The 20553-nt window shown below is 41.1% G+C and overlaps 1 protein-coding gene across 2 annotated transcripts in view; it reads right to left on the bottom strand.

The window, feature by feature from the left end:
* Nucleotides 1-20553, bottom strand: part of SLC9A7 (solute carrier family 9 member A7) — a 78800-nt gene that overhangs the window by 10949 nt on the left and 47298 nt on the right. Inside the window, exons 11-15 of one of the 2 annotated variants that reach the window (XM_072849596.1) lie at nucleotides 18351-18462; nucleotides 16812-16965; nucleotides 9647-9706; nucleotides 4650-4713; nucleotides 2017-2099 (exon numbers count right to left, since the gene is read on the bottom strand). In XM_072849596.1, the coding sequence (XP_072705697.1) occupies nucleotides 2017-2099; nucleotides 4650-4713; nucleotides 9647-9706; nucleotides 16812-16965; nucleotides 18351-18462 (473 nt within the window). The remainder of the gene's footprint in view (nucleotides 1-2016; nucleotides 2100-4649; nucleotides 4714-9646; nucleotides 9707-16811; nucleotides 16966-18350; nucleotides 18463-20553) is intronic. The other variant, XM_072849597.1, reaches the window with a different exon arrangement.

The raw sequence follows: 20553 nt of genomic DNA, 5'->3' as shown, positions 1-20553 counted from the left end.
ATAAAACAAACCCAGTAAAAGACATCTGGTACTTCAGAGTTGCAGTTTTCTTCATTTTTAACAATTGTGGGGGAACCCAGGGAACAGCCCATGACATTAAATGAACTCTGTGTTCCACAGAAATGAAGTTCCCAGTTATCCATCCACACAGAGCTCAGGCAATAGCCAGCATTGGAGCACACTTCCAAGTGCATTTTACTTGCATCTTTTTCAAATTAAGTTCCCTTGCAAAGAGTTTTGAGACAATCTGCCTTTCTACCCACAAACCAAGTGAATGCATCAGCAAAAAATATTTTGACATTTAGCCATGGGTATAGAGGTGGCAATTCTAAAGATCATCCCTTCTGTGCAATTTAAGCCCACCCAGCCAATGTTTATCTGAATGCCTCCTTGCAACAGAAGAGCAGAATTTTACCTCTAAGATACAGTAAGACAGTTCTGCCTCTGGATGTCAATTTCCTTGGCAAAAACTTCACAGAAACCTTCCCTAAAGATTGCTAGTCACCACTGAAAAAGCAAGTGCACTGCCAGCATCCTTTAAATTTCTGTGAAACAGATAATTAAGCTGTAATTTTCACCTAGCACTCCCCCTGCCCTTGCTGCAGCTGCTGGGGACTGCACTTGTGCTAGCGTCAGCCAAGGGAAAGTCAGCATTGCCACTACTCCCTTTTTCATTGGGCACATCCCTTTTGTAAAGGCAGGGGAAGAAGATAGCTCTGCTTCCTTCTTAAAAAGACAAAAAAGCAGCAGTCAGCCACAGCCAGGTCCTTCCGTGCTCTTACCACAGAAGTCTTTTTTTTTTTAAAAAACAAAAATTGACCTCAATACACTTTGACACCAGCCACTACATCAGGTTAACTTGAAATTACTAACATTTATGAATATTTAAACTAGCACATACACTCCCTTCTGGGCTTTGACCTAATACTACTGCATCTGAAAGCATCAGTCACAAACAGATTTTATCCTGAATGGGCCAGTGCTATTAGGATCTGAATGCTTTCAACACCATACCTGGGTTTCCCTGGGTGGGAAATCTTGATGCACAAGGCATGGAAAGAAACTACTGTGCTCCAACCAGGCCACCAATCTCTCATCAACCAATGGACAAGACCCCAGTGAAAAAACTCACTTCTCAGATGCAAGCTGCAACAAGATTAAGGCCCTGTCACAGGTATTTATGTATATTTAACCGCCCCAGAAATTGCTAGGAATCAAGAACTGAAACATCTTTGAATTTCTTGGTATGAGTGACTTGCCATGGCCACAAGATTATCTTTGCCATTTTCTACTAAGTGAGTGGAAGGAGGTGCACCTGTATGATATACTGATTGAGAATATGCGAAGTAGATTTTAAAAACCCACAAGCATGAAAGACAGGACAGCTACACAAAAATTGCTCAGAAGCTTAAACAAGGCTATCTAAATAGTATAATAGCAGCTTCAGAAAGGTTGTACAGTACTACATACACACAAGGACGCTCTCTGCTTTAACACCTATAGGAAGTTCTGGATATACTGAACGGAATAAGCTGGATCACACGTAGATTTTCAGTTCCAGAACTTCCCATATCAGCAACGGGTTTCCAAAGAGGACTTCATCACAAAAGCAGATGGCTCTTCAGAGCAATGAGTGGGGGCTTACAGATGTACAATGAACTGGAAAACTAGTTTGTGCTATGAGCATCAGTGAAGATGAGAACAGATTAATGGAACAAATCAGAGGATCTGAAATAGTTAATTGGCTGTCTTATTGTTTAGGAAGGAACTTCAGCTCCTAGAACTGACTGGTTTCTGGCCTCCAGCAAGTGTGACATACCACGCATTAGAGAAAGGAAAGGTCCGTCTTCTGAGTGAGCAAGTTCAAGCTTTAGTTCTGTGCCTTGAACCTGTCAAAAACTTGATCTTTCTTCTGTTTGACTATCTCAAGTGCTTAAGGCTACATACGGGTACATGGAAAGGAAAATAAGTGAACATTTCATGCCTTAAAGCTAAGCTCTGTTTTCAAAAGGATACTTATGGTCAAAGCTATACCATAGTCTGAAGAACCAAGCACTTTCCTGCTTTGTCCTGTTCCTTCTTTCAGAATCTGGGCCGTCCTAAAAATAAGATAAAAACATGGTCTATTATTTCAGGAAGAAAAAAAACCTAAATCATACATTCCAATCATTCATGTTATAATGTCCTGTCCAAAAAAGCTGAATTACTTCAATACTGTACTTGGACTGTAGAAGAAAGCTACTTAGAGACATGCTTATACTGAGAAGGTTACTTTTCCTAGAAAGACCAGAAATGACTGCAGAGAAGCAGTAAGCCCTCTTCATTACCCTCAAGTTACCTTAATGAGCCCTCTACCACCAAGTTCCCTTGAGTCTAAAACCTTATTGCACAGTTAATGCAGTAATGGATACAGAAATAAGTCCAAAACTGACAAATAAGTCTCACTGATGTCCCATCGCCATCCTCCTCCCCAAATAAACGAACTGGAATAATCCAAACTGATCCCTATTCATTGCTTGCTTGGCTTCCTTAACTCTAGGTCTATTTGATGCTCTTTCCTTAAGCCTATTGCTTCCTTGGAAGAACAAGGGAATTTACCATACCTGATGAACTCTCACAAACCTGATGAAAAATATCACACTTAAAAGAACATGCTTAACAGGGAATCCATATAAAATCACAATTGAGGAAGATCATGCAAATTTCATAAGTGCTCAGATCAAGTTCAGATATACCTAACACTGCTAACAGTGTTAAGTATAATCCCTTTACTAGCTGTGCTGCAAGTCATCACACCAGCTGGTCTGCAGCTGCATTTGTTTTTACTTTTGTTACTGTTTTAGGTTGGGGGTTTTTTTTGGCCAGAGGCCAGAGTTAAACACAGAAAAACAGATTAAGTGAGAACGCCTTGTATGAATCATCTTCCAAACTACTGGAAAAGAACAAGACGGGATTGCCCTGTGTACTTCTGATCTGAAAAAAATCCATGATCCACCAAGAGTTAAAGCTCAGTAAATTTTCACTCCCAAATGATATATTTTCTTTAACTGTGACATGCTGCTAATCTTGGCCTGGAGAAAGAAAGAGGAATCCAAAGGGAACTGACTAATGGAATCCACTAAATACAATGCACAGCTAAAGAAGGAAACAAATGGGTAAGTGCTCTACATTTACATGGGAAAAATGCAAACAAGTTATTTCCACCCAGACACTGAATGAGAACAGAATACCCATGCTCTCTTTCTTGTTAAAGTAATTCCTCAAATACTGACAAGCTCAGTCTGAACTGGCCAAAGCCATCTTACCACAATACCACTTCCTAACCTTGGTCTTATGCAATACCTGTGGCCTTCATTGTAGAAGGTGTTTTGAGGCCTGGCCTTCTGGTTGCTTCCAGATAGCTACAAAACCAAGTTCACCCTTTTTGGTACCCAGACCCTCCGTTTCAGAATCTATTTTGTGTGCTGGACACAGGTTTCTACAAAGAACAGAGAGATGCCTAATGCAGTTTCTGCAATGGAAGAGTTGCTTCCTGAGCAAGTAACTCTTATCTGTACAACCTGTGACAAAAAATTAAAAAAAAAAAGGCAAGGCGGGAGAAACCACCAATAAGAAAGCTGATCCCAAATACAGCAAGTATCTGATGCATGTATCTGTGAGCAGCCTGAACACCAGCATCATACAACCTGAGGTTTACAAAGCAGAGTTCGCACACTTGCACCCTATAGATCCTCTGGGTCCAAAGTCATCCATCTCCCCTGCCATTCAATTTCCTCTCGCAGGTTCCTACATAAGCAACCAGTTGTGCTACTGAACAATTAGTGTCAAGCAGTACTCTGGAGAGTGTAAACTAAGGTCTGGACAGAGGAAGCTCCCAGTTAAGCCTAGGAAATGTTGGGTTGTTTGGGTTTTTTTTTTCCCTCCAGACCTTTCACTCCTCCTGTGAATTCACTCAAGTTTAAAGATAAGGAAAACTCAAATTTCTGCTATGAACAACATTCTTTCGATAGTCTTGTTTGCTAATAGCATATTGCAGGGAAAAAAAGTAAACTCTTGGGTTGTTACTGATGTATAGAAAGCTGCACTAAAGATTCACAGCAACAGTTTGCTGAATATAACTGAAAATTTTCCAGTGCTCCTTTTGCCTTATACAGGTGGTAGGTACGTACAGGCAAGATCCAGCTGGCTTGTGGTACAGTATATAGGAGCTGAGATAGGATTAGCAAACTTAGTCTTTGATTCTAAGCAAGTCCAAGGGCCAAAATTTGATATCAATTATTGAACAGAAGCCACCAGGATCATCTCTGGGTCAGTCTTGGGAAGGACTGTTTATGCTGTAGCATGTTAAAAGCAAGCATGTGGGGGGAGAGAGAGGAAAGTGCATTGTTAAATAGAGTGTATTAGTAAATTTTGGAAAATTTTTGATGCCTTATATATACGTATGCACAAAAATTTGAACGCTGCAGCATTACAACCAACACCACAGAATGTTTTCTGGTGGGCATTACTTGAATATTAAAAAATAAAATGCATTACTGACTTGCCAGCTAGGAGAGAAAGGTTTTATCCATGCACATAGCTTTTGCAGTTTTTATCATCTTAGTTATAAAATAAGATCAGCCTAATAGAGAAGTTATGTAATTACTTACTCCTTGTAAGACTTGAAAGCTGTCATTAGTAGGTGGAGGATCCTGATCTGGGTCAACCCCAACCCTAAGAAACATTAGGAAAACAAAGCAAGTGGTGTTACTGAGGGTTGCAAATGCTGTAAGTTTGGCAGAATGCATTTTAAAAGCACTTTAAGCACCCAGCAAAGCTGCATTCAGAGAGGTTATAAGAATAGTTTGTGGAAGAGCTGTCCATTATTCCCCTGCAGTTACATAGCTACAAACAAGATACTTTTTCACTCAAGCAGCAACTACCTGTAGATAACAGCTTTAACTCCGTCTCGGCACCAACTTTCACTGCTTACCTTTGTTGTCAGTTCTTTTAGGACACTGGCAAATATTATTTTTGGCTTAAAAGGTGAACTGTGGGTGGCATCCTCTTCAGTGGAGAACATCTCGTGTCCAGCAGCAAGAAATCAGAGACTAAGGATAAGCCCAGGCTAAATATTTGACACAGAAAATAACATAGCTGCCAGATAGGCCTGAGAATGGCTCAAATATATGATTGAAAAAAGCCACACACACACACCAAGTTTTAGTGCACTGTGTGAAGCAACAAAAATACTTTATTAAAACTCATAATATTAATTTGCCGCAAGTTTCATTCACCTAACACAACACAACCACGGTGGATTAACAAGAGGTCTATCTAGTCCAGCCTCCCACCTGAGTGAGGGAGGGTCTGTATAATGAGATGGTGGATTACAGAATAATATGTTAATAAGAAACTGCCTACTTGCTTTTGCATAGTTAGCAAGCACCTTATTACTGAACCATCCTTTCACATAGTGCTCCTATCCAAGATAGGTATTTAATCCTTGTAATTATGTTCAGGTTTTTCTGGTCTGTTTTGGGGGTAGCTATTTGTTAAGATTAGACTTGTCTAGTTTTAAATCCTATTCATGCCTTAATCTCTGTGCTCTCTTTTAGAACCCAGACCTCCAACCTCAAATGGTAGGTAAGATTGTCAGTCTCAAACATGTTGTGTTTCAGTCCTACCATGTTGCATAACAAGTGTAGGAAAACGCATGCAATAACAAAAACATATTGTCTGAAATGGCTAACTTCTTAATTTCCCCTCTCTTGGAAGGGACTGAGCTGGTTTAGTGCAATTTCTTTGTTACCTAGACTTTGTGTCAGCTAATTCTAGTCACAGTGTTTATGCAACATCCCTGAGGATCACCAGACACCAACAGAACCTTTCTGGTAAGACCGTATCATTTGTGTGTCCCAGGGACACGTGCTTGCATAAGGCAAGCAGTGATCCAGACATGATTTACCTTCAGGCACAGAAGATGGCATGGATTAAACTAAAAGGCAACACCTTCAAATAACTTCCAGGGCAGCACTTTCTAATAGACCAATAGAAGAAGAAAAGTAGGCATCAAGCTAAAGTTTTAAGTCATCCTTGTGGACTCACGGCCAATCCAAGGCCTCACATGACTTAATGTAGTTCAGGGAAAATCCAGAAGGCCACTCTAAGACAGCCTGCAGCAGCCTCATATAGAGCTAGTGCTGACCCAGTCCTCCACTTGGATTTTTTCCTGAGTGTCTTGTCTTTTTCCTCATCACTTCCTTTTTCCACATACAGAGTCATCTTAACCCTTAGGCGCATTGGGCCTGGGAATTCATTGGCACTGACCAGCCTCCAGACTAAAAAGCTTCACTGGTTTATGGGAACACTGGACACACAGATTGGGTACTGGATTGTAACACATGCTAAAATAAAATGCCACACACAAGAGCTCTGAAAGATTACAAGGGCTTAGATGTTACTGCTTAGACTATCTCTAAGCAGCGAAGACAAGGCAAGAAGGGTTTTCTGCAGACAAACGAGTTACCTAATGAAGCCTCACGCAGAAAGCTGACAAGCAATGTCAGGAAACCTGCTCAGTATGGCAATATATAGAAGATTGTGCATTCCTTTATAAATACACATAAAAATAAAAGATTTGTGGCTTTCCAAACTCCAGCTGCGCGTTGGGGAGGTTCAACGCACTATGCACAGCAACGATGCTCATGTTAGCTGTGCAGCTGGCAACATGAACAGGGAGTTCAAGAAGCTCGTTCCAGAAGATGAACATAGCTTGCATTCCCTAAATAGTTTTAACTTACTAGGCTACCCATTCACTTCACAGTACATAAGAAAACCAAACAATTCAGAATGTCTCAGCTTTTACTTGACTTACAAGGTTGTGCATTTGTTTTGGGGATTTTAACTGCCCTTAGGCAGGGGAAGGGGGCTGAGTGGAGAACCAAAGCAGGATGACCATACTGTTCAGTGAAAAGTCATAGTACATCACAGGCCAGGTGTTTGGGTTCACTGTTTTGCTGAAGAGGAAAAGAGAGCTTTTCTATATTAAAATGGTTCAACTTTCAGAAAAAAAAAAATCTTACTACAGACGTTTCATTCCATATTGAAATAGTACATTGACACAGACTTGTCCATTTTAAATTTTTTTCAAAGTTATCCTTCAGGTGAATTTATATTTTGAGTATTTCTAATTAATTCTTTTCTATTAATCACTTTTTAAGTTCATGTTTCACAGTGTGTTCCTCAGTTCACAGATTAACACAAAATACATCACTATTTAGAATTCTCATAACTACTTTTTGTACCTTTCAACCAGCATACTGTGTCTCTTGTCCTCTACTCTAGCATTAATTGTATAGGAAGCTTTATTTTTTTTGTAGCAAGTCTGCCTGCTTAAGTTTCAAGGTATATACACCCTGGTCTCATGGCAAGCATCACATTTTTGCAGGCCCTGCCCCGAAATTTCTAAGAAAGTTTCATCTTTATCACCCGAAAAAAAACAATACCAAAAACCAGTCAAGTCTTCCAACCTCCTTTACAGTGAAGAGAAGCACAGAAAACATTTAGTTACTTCATCCTTACTTAACTACTTCCATAATTAAAAGTACAAGTAAAGCTGATGAATGTATGTCTTGAATATAATTTTTTTCTGGTGGTTAAAAGAAAAAAAAAATCCATCTCACATCCTTAAGTACATTTAAAAAGCTTCCCGTAATTTAAATGTGCTGTAAAGGCCAATATCAGTTCTCATTTAACTGTTTTTTAAATTAAGAAAAATTGTTACTGAATTGATTTACACAGATCCCCTCTCAGAGATCAGGGGCACAGAGAGGGCAGCCTTGATAATGACTGCGGTGTTTTGCTCAACCCCCTAGCAGAAAGGCAGGCGAGCAAGCAAGCTCTGGTTGAAAACAGTGTTTTGCTGAAGAGGCACAGACTGCATGAGGAGGACTAGGGGGCACGTCGGCTGCGGGACAGCCGAGGCCAGGGCAGTGCAGGTGCCAGCAAGCATCTTTGTTTTCCCCTCCACCCTTTCTGAAAGCCCATTGCAGCAGTTGTGTGTGGATTCCCCAAGGGTGTACAGTAGCAATTCAAATAAGTGACTCTTTAAGAGCAGATGTCAGATGAAGAATATGAGCAGTCTTTCAGCTGTAACAATGCATATATATCCCAAAACTGGTGAAAAATCCATCTATTTCCCCCATTGGCATAAATTCGGTATTTGATAGATACCTTAATACTTCAGTACAGACAGTTACTAGTACATAAAGTTCAGCCACCTTTATTTCTGCCTGGGGAAGTTTACTGGAATCTGTAGACAAGAATATGCTACAGTAAAAATCCAATTTAAGTATATTTCTTCACACCTCCCTAATTAAAATATTTTTGTTTTGAAGGCATAAAAGGCTTTTCACACTTTAAGAACCCCGTAATAGCAAAGGGACTACCATTGAGCTCCTAATGCCCAATGCCAAAGCACAGCGTTTCTGCTTTAACTGACCCCTGACCTTCTTCATCCTTATTCTACAGCTAGAACTCCAGCATTACATGTAGGAGAGCAGTTACTCAGATTTGATCCCTCAAACACTAAGCCTATGTATAATTCAGTAATTTAAGCAGTTTGGTAGAAAATGGCTGACACACAAAATGTGGAATGCAAAGTGGAAACTAAGTGTGTGGAAAGGAATGGTAAAAAAAGCAGACAGAACTACTTCAAGTTCTCTATGTCATTTTAAAATGAGTGGAACCATTTCTTCTGATACTTCAAAAACCTTTCCAAGGCCCTGCAACACATAGATGACAAGTTATCAAAATACCAGTCTTTATTACATTCTAGCATATATAATTACTGTGGCAACACCTAAGACTGACTGTAATAGATAAGAGTTCTCAAATTCTCTGTACAAGCTAACGTACTGCATCTCTGGCAAATTTAGTAGTTGGCTGGCAACCTTCAAGTGTGACAGCATACATGGAAAAAAAAACCAACTTACCGTTGCCCCATCCCAAAGAGTTTTTTTATATAAATATTCTGTATATTTATACATACACACATGTGCATACAAATGCACACTCTCCTATAGCTGCCAGTTACGGATTTTTTTTTCCTTCTTTCTCTATCCACGTCAGTTCTAGAAACCGTAAACTGGAGAAGACTAGGATTCTGGTTTATCTCCACTCTTATTAGCATCTTCCTATAAAACAATGTGATAAGCCTCAGTTTTTAAAATTCACCCTCAAAGAGGCTGGGCTAAATCATCTATGAAGTCCCTTCCAACCTGAACAGTTGTATGAAAGAATCCCAAGAAATACTTAAGAATACCTGTGTGATTAAGGATCATAGGATCGCATCCATGATTTACCAGCTTTCAAGTCTTCCCAGGCCAGAGACACTAATTTTGCTTCATTAATTACCCATACACAAGCATTAAAGGATGTGGTGTTTTGTGGGGTTTTTTTAAGCTAAAGACATGATGTGTGATCCACACTCTCCCAGCTCAGAAGAGAACAGACTCAGAATTGAGGAACATCTACGGCACTCTGCAGAAAAGGAGAAGCAGCAGCAGCATGCCATAGTATAGAAAAAGAGCACACACTTAGTGTTACAAAGATGAAGAAAGCCAAGCACCAGGTTAATTTGGTATAAAGGAAAGCACCATGTCACCTGAAATACAGCCAGCGGCTTTCACTCATCTCTTCCACCGATGGAACATGGTCATCAACTCTGGTACAGTACAAGAATGCAATGTGAGTAACAAAATGCTCATGAGATGGTAGCTTTACAGAGCTCCCTAGCAAAACAAAACAAACCAACAAAAACACCCTACCCAATCAAAAAAGACAAATCATACAAGAATAAGAATGGCAGAACAATGACAAAGTGACAAAAATATTAAAAGTTAACAACAGCAGGACTTTATGATTGAGATGTCCAGTAATATTCTTCATTCCTTCAGATGCAGGCTGGCAAAGCACCTGTATTCATGACAGGCTACCTCCCCCAGAAAATTAGATTCCGTAGGTCTCAAGAGAGCTGCTACACAGAGACAGAGCCAATCTAAGACAATTCCTACCACTTTGGACCTGCACATGGTCTAAAAGAGAAAAAGTCGTTAGAGAAAATCATGACGGAGGCCATCAATACTGCCTAGTTTCAGAGCAGTCCAATACAACTGGCAATATGTACTAAATCACTCGGTTTAACTAACAATTGACTAACAATCTTTGACATAATAAATCTCCAGTCATAGCAGAGTGTGCTTTTACTCCTTGCTTTGCCTTTTTCAGTTGTACTTAAAAAAAGAAAAACACAAGTGAAGTCATGTTTGGTCTCTAGTACTTTCCATGTAAATTCCTTAGCAGCTTGTGGGGCTTTTTTCCCCTCTTTTTCCATGAAGGTACACTACATGAACTATGTATTGCTTATGTGAAATAAAATCCCAGATGATCAGAAATCCACAGAGGCCTCACTTTACAAAGAGCAGGTGTACACAACCTGATTGCAGGCTCACATCTTGACAAACCAAATATTTAAGGCCATAGCTTGCACTATGAAGAGCATGCACTCATCTAATCCTTGAAGACAGAGGCAAATACCAGACTTTGGATAGATTTGTTTTGGATTTATGGTTCAATAGCTCTTCTCCCATACTGACATACATTCCAGGTCAGGGCACTCTGCTCCAAAAGGCCAACACTGAGACAGCTCTGCATATGCAGCAAAAACTAAAATTAAAAACTGCTCAATAACTTCCCTTCTAAGACTTCTTTCTCTTTGCTGTACCTTTGCCAAGTTAGTATACTGGAGTTTTCCCAGATGTCTATAATGAGTGCAGCATTTTTTAAAAATTTTAGCTATTTTAGAAGAGTTCAATTGTTTCTCAGAAGATGGCTGAGGAAGAAGATAATTCCCACCACCCTGTTTTAAAAAAAATAAAATCCGGTCAGTAAAAAAACCTGGAATCAGGAAAAGTTGTTTCAAGTTGGTTTTAGGGTGCCTTTGGGTATTCCTTTACTTCATCTAACCAAGATAAGGTCTCCTGAAACTGCCTGCTGAGGCTTGCCGGAGCTTGGCAGTTAAACTCGTATAACCCATCTACTCTAGATATGTCTCAACCCAGCACCTACAGGGTCTGGGCCTTCCCCACACTTTTTCTCTCTGGTGTGAATTGCTATGTTTCAGCACACAAGAACAGAGATAAGGAAGCATCTCCCATGCTTACTTCTAGACATCCAAAAGAGGAGGTAATCTCTTTCCTAACAAGGGAAAAACCCAGAGCAGTGAGGCTAGAGGTTCAGAGGCTGCACTACACCTCCATTAAGAGAAATTCAAGATTGGTGATGAGAAACTAGAGACTAGGAAAGAAGGAGGAAGATGGGAGAAACTAGGTAAGGAAAGACAACTGGAGAAAACAGCGCAGAAAAAGATACAGTGAAAGGAAAAAGCCCACAACAGAGGGCAAGGGACAGCGCCTGCGTATGTGCATCTGCCCTTCAGGGGCAGCAGAGAGCAGCTAGAAGGCAGTGAAGGATCCAAGTTGCAGAATAATGGAAACAGGCTGCAAAACAGAAGGATGTAACCTCCTATCAGACATCCCCCACTCCAGTCCAGAACGTAACACAAGGCTGGATCCCAGCATCAACACTCGCCTCCTGCCATCACAGCACACTGAGGCATGGTATTTAAGAAATGCACATTTTATCATTGGACCACCCTGGGCAAGACAAAACAGTATAACCTGAGACTGCCACCAAGCTGTCAGTTTTACCACCATCCCAGATAGGTAGGTAGTTCACATAGCAGCTATGTGAGAGTTAGTGTTTCCAGATTTCTTCTCCGGTTTGCTCATTTAAAGAAAAAGAAAAATTAAAAAAAAAATCACTAAATAGAAAGCTCTTAAAAAGACTGTATTTGCAACGTCAGACATACGGCAGTAAATATCTAAGTTGACATTGTCTGTGCAACCTGTAACTTTTATGGTAGAAAGATACCTAAAATACTTTAAATTGAAAGACATAATGCTTTAAGATTTAGAAAAAGGTTGCTAAATATAACTGAAATTACTTCATTAAAATAAACACAAACTTCCTCATTTGAAGCAGATTATGAAGGAGAGGAAGGCATTAATCTACATGTTGCTTCATTCAACATGAAAAGAACCAGGTCAATAACCTCCAATGAAAAGTGGAAGAAACATTATTTTGCAATACAAATGCTAGGAGTTCCCTTTTTTCCTGTGACAGATAAATAAATGGTAAGTCAGCTATTTTTCTGAAAAGAGGAACTTTGCCAGTGGTTTTGATTTACAGGGCTCTCAAGTTTGCTAAAATTGTTAAAACTCCAGGCAGGAAATTGTTTCTTTGTTTTAGTCTCAAAGGATGAGATTATATTTTTAATATCCAAGTCATGCTTTAGTTTCTACGAAAAAAAAAATCTACTGCTAGAAAAGTGTAACTGTTTACCACTCACATGCTTGGATATGTCTCACTGACAGACAGCCAAGAAATTCAAACACATGACATCATGGCTTTAACTCCAGTTTCTGGCGTTAATTTTTAACTTGCTTAGCATCAAGTGGCAGAAACCAAAAGCATCTAAAGATCCCATTATTTTTTACTCAGATTTTTGAGGTCATGACCTCACTTTCCCAACCAGTTAAGCAGTAAACTAAAGTTAAGTCTCTGCTACAAACCATATGTCCTCTGCTTAGCTGTGCATTTAAGCCTGACCAGTGGACCCTGGTATGCTGGTAACATATCCTATCTGGAAAGATACCTGCTCTTCTGATTACTTGAGACATTCAGAACAGAGCAAGGGGAGGCAGAGGGCATTTTTGCCTTTTTTCCTCCTTATACTGCTTTTTACTTTACCAAAACTTAATTTTCATGTTAGCCTCTCCATTCTTCACCTACTTTTAATACATTTCACATCATGGGAGAGAAGGGACCACCAGAAGCAAAGAACAAAGCATGCACCCCAATTGCTATGCAATTAATGGTGCGGTCAGAGGCATGTGCCTCTGCGTCTGAGCCACAGCAAAGCAATTCTGGATCCTTGTGTAGGCATTGCCCCATGTGTGCATGCAACTGCGTCCCCATAAATGTAGTGGTATCAAGCCAGTCAGAAAGTCTTGGTTGGAGTCAACGCTCTGGTACTGTTCTACTTAAATCGTGCAGGCACAACCTTAAAGATGACCCTTTGGTTTTGACATCTGTCTTAGCTCCTCTGACTTGCCCAGTACAACAGACATGGGCCCGCAGTTCCTAGGGAAGAAACTCAGCTCATCACAGCCCACAGGAACTATTGAAGGGGCCACCCAGAAACCCCACTGATGGGCAGACCAGTACCCACAGGATTACAGTAGTGCCACTCTGCCACACAATGACCAGGCAAGCTAAACCAGCCTAAAGGGTCAGTCAGCTTGGTTGACTCTTCATTAAAGCAGGCCCTTGTCTTCTCCTCACCTCCAGACTGCAGCAAGGCCAACTACTTCATGAGGACTTTGTAATGGCTGACTGGCTTTCCACCTTTCCTTCCACAAAGGCCAAAGTCAAACAGGATACAACTGGTGTGAAGTTCACACCAGAGCTGGACTTTTGGGAGTCCACACAAATCCTGACATTTAAGTCCAACACACAAACAGCATTAGTTTCCTATGTCCCTTCACTTAATCTAGGAAGCAAACCACCTTTTATCTTTTAACCTCTTCTCTGCTAAATAATCCTGTATGGGAGCACTACTTGTTTCCAGCCTCTTGCAATCTAACCTAATGGGCAAGTGCCAAGGCTTGTGCCAAGTGCCAAGAAAGGATCCCAGGCCACCCCAGGAACACGTTACGTACTGCACAGCCTCAGGACTGCATCAGTACTATAGACTGTGCTGCTGAGCAAGGCACTGGGACAGCATCTCATCTTCATCTCCTCCTGCCTACCTCTTCCACGGGGTACAGAGGGAGGGAAAAGAGAAAAGCACCATATTTCTAAAATTCAGCTGGAAATGAATTTGTCCCTTTCTTAAATCTGTAAGGTCAGGCAGGACGTCCTGCTTTCCAGGAGAAAGGGCTCTATCACAGAGGGTACTTTACCGGCACCAAGTGTCTAATTCTCGATCAGCTGCACACGGCTGCCACCTCCTGGCACAAATCTGATTTTAGGTAGTCTCAAAAAGTGCAGTCTCCATCATTAACAGAGCAGTGCCTATCAAGGCAGCTGTAGGCAGACACATGCAGTTCTCTCAAATACTTCCTATGTAGAGTTCCCTTGTTTACATGATATCCTTCCCTTAATAGAGAAGTTAACTATTTGTTTTCTGTCAACCATGACAAACAAGTGACAGTTAAAATTACTGCTTACTAGCAAGGGTGGGTAAATCTCCCCAAAAACTACAACTAAACACTCCAAACTATGGTTCAGCCAACTGCCTTCTAGCAGCTACTCCTCTAGGAATGGTATCATAGACTTTCCAGCTGTTCTGCCTTGTTGACCACATTAATGATTTTTGCAAGTATAGCCTACCCCAAGGGCAAGCCTGGAATGGATACAGTGTTAGCCCTTTCTCCCTTCAGGAGCAACTCATCAGCCAGGCTCATGGAGTCTCATTATGAACCAGATTAGTCCTGCTAAAGGAGTAAGTGCATATTCTTGGATGCTTCCACAAACTGCTTCCTAGGCTCGATGGGGGGGGAAGCTGCTACCTCAGATCTAGTTTCCAGTTGGCCAGGAGCTGGGCCACATGCTAGAATTCAGTCCTGTCCTACTGCTGACGACTGCAAGAGCCCCGTGGCAGAGGTAGTGGTTGACCGCACTCAGAAGCTGCCTTCTGATACAGGCAGACTGAACACAATTCCTCTTAGTTGTTCAGCAGCACAACCTGTCCCTTGCTGGATGACAAGGTTTGAAGGAAATACCCAGCTATGCTCCCTCAACAAGAGAGGTGCAGGCAGCAGGGCAGTAGGCTGAGGATGCCAGCACCTATGAGGAGAGCTGTTAGAGTTAGTTTTGTCGACCTGGTTGCAGCCATGCTTCAGAAGATGCTTTGGAATCCACTCAAGTGGAGATCAGGCAAGGGATATCCTCACATTGGCCATCACAGAGGCTGCAGGCAGATCTTGGCAGACTTTGCTCAGCCATTGCAAGCAGACTGCAAGCAACGTTCTTACCTGCATGCTGCTGGCCAGAACTGCTCCCTTGTATGCCACGCCTCGGAGAGTCTATGCACACTGCCGGTTACGCAGACACTGTGCCTGGCCTGCTTGCAGAGGTGTATTAGTACAGTTGTTCCTTATATATCACCATCAGACAGAAATCTCCTTCTGTTGTCAGAGGTGCCAAATGGAAAGCTGCACATGGCACCTACTCCAGGTACCTTTTTAAAGTCATTACACAGCTCTCACGTGGGAACAGAAACCAGTCAGGCTGGGCTTAGAAATATCGTCATGATGTGGTATCTCACGATCATTAATGACACAACTGCACTGGAATTGGTTTTCTTGTTGACTTCACACCAGGTGTTGCATTACCTGTTGTTAGCAACACGACTTTCAGAGAGCCTGACTACACGGAAGTGATGCTTCTTTCTGGTGTGCTAGCCAAACATCTGGAACTTGCATTTAAAGACAGTTTTAAAGGACAGAAATGGACTCATTTGGCACCAAAAAAAGGAAACCATGATTTCCCAATGTTTGCTGTTATCAGAGCTGAGATACTGTAAATCACTGCTGTAATGTCTGTCTCCAGCTGGAAGCATGCTACCTTCAATGAGAAGAGTTCACAAGCATTTCTGGGAGTCCTATCCATTTTTTTTTTGCCAACCTAGAAAGCACCTGCTACCTATTGCCACAAGCAGTTCACTTAAGTTTTCCAAAAGCAGCACCAGTCCCTAAGAATGATCAGTACTTCCAAAGACTGAAACTGGTTTTACCTAAGATTGACTTTTCCTTTCCTATCACTAGACAATGGGATACCAATTCTGGTTAGCACAATTAGAAAGCAAGACAAAGTAAGCTTTCAAGTGCCAAAGAGCACAAATAATTTACATATGAAAAACGCACTGAAGGATTTGTACAGCATGTATTGTTTTAATTCCACTCTATTTACCTTTGCCCCCCCAACTGCCAAAACTTTCACAGAATAACAACATATGTGGTCTTTAACAATGATTGATTCACAATTCTCTAGCACACAATTCTCTAGTTCATAAGTATCCTCAAACATGGATGTACCTGCAGCCTGAAAGTACTAAGTATTGGCCAGGATTTACAGACAAATGTCTATAATCATGCTACTTACCATTTTCACAGCTCAAAACAGGAGTAAACACGCCCAGAAGACTAGCAGGATCCCATTTATCCCAGTTGTTTAGGTAACACATCAGGTTTGTTTGGATAGATGTTTAAAGTGCACTCAGTTTAGCACCACCCACTAAAGACTCCATTTAACTTAAAAAGCATAGCAGGGCCATTACCAAGAGCCAAAAGACAGGGAAATGTCTTTTGGACATAGGAAGAGAACTTTATATGGGACTAGATGGATTAATTCTTTCTTTTCAATATAGGGGCTGCTGTATCAGGCAACACTATTCCATATCCTACTGGGCTGAGAAGGACCTAGATATCTACTTGCAGAGCATCAGAGAGCTTTAGGTTGAATCCCAGCAGCATCAGTACATTTTCTTCACCAGCCTGCACTAGCACCTTCCTCTATAAAACATAATGTTCTAAATACCTAGAACACCTCTAGCAAGCATCAAACAAGTTCTGTAGGACTATGCCTGATTAGCACAGTTGCCACTTGAAAAGTGAAGTTTCCCCAGCATGCAGTTGCATACTGACCTGATGTTCAGCCATGACAGCATGGGAGTTGTACCTCCACCGACAATCCACACAGTGAAAAAGACTATGAGGAGAGTTGTTGAGAACATCATTTGATGTGAGTAGGTAGCAGTATCTCGTATAGCCAGAGCAAACGCCATGGCTCCTCTGAGACCTATGCAAAAGAATGAAATAGCAGAGCTTCAGAAGCACAACTGCACTTATTTATAACACAGCATTTTTCCTTGCTCCCTCCCTGCCACACAGGCACAAAGTGACAGGCAGAAAGCACTGGGCTCCAGCAAGTTTTATTCCCTCAGTTTCCCTGATAAATTATGCCCTGGGATGATTTAAAACATCATTTGCCCTGGTAGTTTTCTGTAACTTATAGAATCCACAAGTGCTAAGAAAAGGTGTAAATGTTTCCAGAAACTAACAGGAAAGAAATGCAGAAACAACCTAGTTGTGGACAACAGCAAAATGTATTATGGAAATCAAGCAGCTCCCTGAATCCAAATGAAAATGCACACTTTTCCAGTTGATTCCATAACTGAAGCATGAGTTCTTGGTATGAAATTGTTATCAGCTGGAAAAATATTCTAGTTAATAACATGTTCACAGGCAGACTATATTCCTCCCCCTCCCCTGCCTCCAATTATGAAATTCCACTAGCAAGGACAAGCCATAGCATTTGGCCATCTGCAGACTTCTTTAGTAGGGGAATCACAGAATCACAGGATGGTTAAGGTTGGAAGGGACCTCTAGAGATCATCTGGTCCAACTCCCCCGCTCAAGCACGGTCACCTGGAGAGGGTTGCCCAGGACCACGTCCAGATGGCTTTTGAATATCTCCAAGGATGCCACAGCCTCTCTGGGCAACCTGTGCCACTGCTTGGACACAGTAAAAAGTGTTTCCTGACGTTTGGAGGGAAACTCCTGTGTTTCAGTTTGTGCCCATTGCCTCTGGGCACCACTGGAAATAGCCTGGCTCACTCTTCTTTACACCCTCTTGTGTACAGAGGCATCCCTGGCACTTCTTGAGGATGCACATGTTTAGACACACAGACACACACTCCATGATTTGCTTTAAATGACAAACTTAAACAGTTATCTGTGTGACAGAAATCATAAGGGAGTGTAAGTCAAATACCTTGCTTTCTCCAACTAAGTGGGAGAGGGCACCCACAAATACGCCTCTATTTTCTCAGCAGATATCTGTTTCTGCACAACACGTACATCATCTCAGCTAGAAATAACCTTCTGGAAGAGATATATCCCAATTCCCCCATCCCCTTCAGATGCACTTCAAATGAAAATACTTTATTCCCAACATGAGGTGGCTGCTTGCTGCCAGCAGCTGGCATTTCAAGATGTCACTCTTCCCAGACATGACACACTTTCTGTAAAGGTTGAATGATACATGATGGCATGCTGCAACAACCATTAAGTCTTCTACTCAGGATGCATGGATATGGATTATAAAAGCAGAAGGTAGTACTATAAATTGCTTATGAGTTAAAAATAAATATTTTTCGCTTGACCAAACATTTTTGCTTTTACCTGAAAACATCATCATGTGCTGAAAGTTCCAGCTGATCTTATGCCTTCTGCCCAGATTCAACAAGAAGGAGAGAGGGTAGATGTGTGCAGCTCTGCCCAAAAATATTGCAATCTGTTCACAGCTAATGGTTAAGGATTTCACTTTCCTGAGGTAGGCACTCTTGGGTACCTGGCTCTAACATGAAGCTTCTGTTTTAGTGAGAGGTTTACATCATGATATCAAGTGTTCTTGTTACCTCTGTCTATATAAAACAGACTTTCACCAATTATGTGCATATAGAACTCATTGCACGGAATGCAAATTTTAACCAATATAACCAAGTTTTTTAATGAACAGTGAAATTATACCTAGTATTAAAATTACCAGTCATACAAACAAAAACTTTACTTAAAAAAGTCACACTTTAAATAACTATCACCACCACCATTCGATTACATGTTTCAGACCAACAGAAATGCAGTCCTATGTACAGAAGGAAAACCAAAATAAGACCAGCAAGTGGCCACTCCATTACAGCTCCTGCAGAGGCAAAATCTCCTACTGGCTGGCAAGCACTTAAGAGTACAGAGTTACTAATATAAATCCAAAAGCCACTTGTCAGCACTAGAATGAAGTTCAAAAATAGTAGTAAAAGAGTATTGCAGAAATTCATGACAGTAGGCGGTAAGCTCCTTCCCTCCCTTACTGTGGTGTAAAACATCCAGTAGTTCCAGTGAAGAAGCAGAAGCTGAATACACCCTCCACCATCTAAGGAACACTTTGGGACAAACTAGAGTGATGCATTGAAATCCTATTAAATACCAACACAAACAGAAGCCCACCAAACACTGATCATTTGCTGCTAGGATAACAACATTAGAAGAATGAAACAGCTCTTTTATGGAAAAGAGATAGAACCACATAAGAGTTCTAGACACCACTGGGTTGTTGCCATAGCTAAAGTAAAGCAATACTGTCTGCAGGAAATTATGTCTCTAGGAAAATAAGATTTTGATTATTGCTTTATACAAAAAGCTTCATGTAATTATTCCAAACAACTTTTATAGCAGTCCTTTTGAGGACTGCAGAAATCAGACATCAGAAGCCATCATGACCAATGTACGTAGGGACAATGGCTAGGATTTTGTCAATGACACTGAGGCTTTAGCTCTGCCTTTGCAGTCCAACATTTCTCTTTCAACAGCTAATGATGCCTCTACATTTCACTCATGCAAGGTGTTAACTCAATGGGGACAGTAGCTGTTGAGGCAAAATGTGGGTACCAGTACTAGCTGCCCTCCTCACTAAGGTAGAAAAGCACTCAAGAGGCAACAGAGGTTAAGTGCAGTGTGAAAGTGTGGAAAAGGTAATAAAAGGTAGGTGGACAGGAAGAGAAAGGAACAAAATAAATACTGAAAACAAACCCAAGACAGATAGCATAACCTCAGACAGGACAGAAGGCCACAGCAAAGATGAAAAATTACAATGCTTAGTATACCAGATGCAACTATTCTGTTCATGTCTTTATCCTGGCTGCAGGGCTCTGGAGCATTTTTTAGGTCAGAAGAACAGACGTGATGAGACAAGGGAGAAAATTTATTACTGTTTCAGGAAAAAAGTAAATGGTCAAAGGAAAATAAAGACAAATGTGATAAATTTCTAGAAGCAGTACAGAGATAAGAAAACAGTGGAAAGAAGGAGAGAAGAAATACATTCTGGATTAGGCCATCTTTATATGTCCTTTCACTGGGTTTTATCTCATTGCTGATAGCACTACCCCTGCAGCAGGCAGAGAGAAATCAAGACTGGAAGACTAGTTCCTACTGCTTCATGCACACTTTTAATTGCTCTGAATTTTCAAGCAGCCAGGACTATAGTGAAGAAATAGGTACATAAGCTATTTAAACAGGGGCAAGGTGCAGAGAGGAATCTTAGTGATTCCCAGCTTACATAAGTATGACTACTACAAAAGTGTTCAGTTCTGGGGAATTCAAGAGCCAGGTACCAAGTCAGCCAGGGACAATGCAACCTGGATACCCACCTCCAACACCAGCACCTTTCAGCAGTGTGTACCTCTCATGTCATGGTCTGCACCACAGCTCAGTTTCTTCCTCCTCCCATCACCTGAGAACTTGACCTCTACCTTTGGGACATTGCTCAGAAATATTCTGTTCACCCACGATCCTCTTTATTTACTTTAAGTTTGTTTTCTTCAAGGGACCA

The sequence above is a fragment of the Ciconia boyciana genome, chromosome 1 (assembly GCF_034638445.1).
Source record: "Ciconia boyciana chromosome 1, ASM3463844v1, whole genome shotgun sequence".
NCBI lineage: Eukaryota > Metazoa > Chordata > Aves > Ciconiiformes > Ciconiidae > Ciconia > Ciconia boyciana.
The sequence above is the reverse complement of the archived record's forward strand: the minus strand, read 5'-3'. Positions and strand labels throughout refer to the sequence as shown.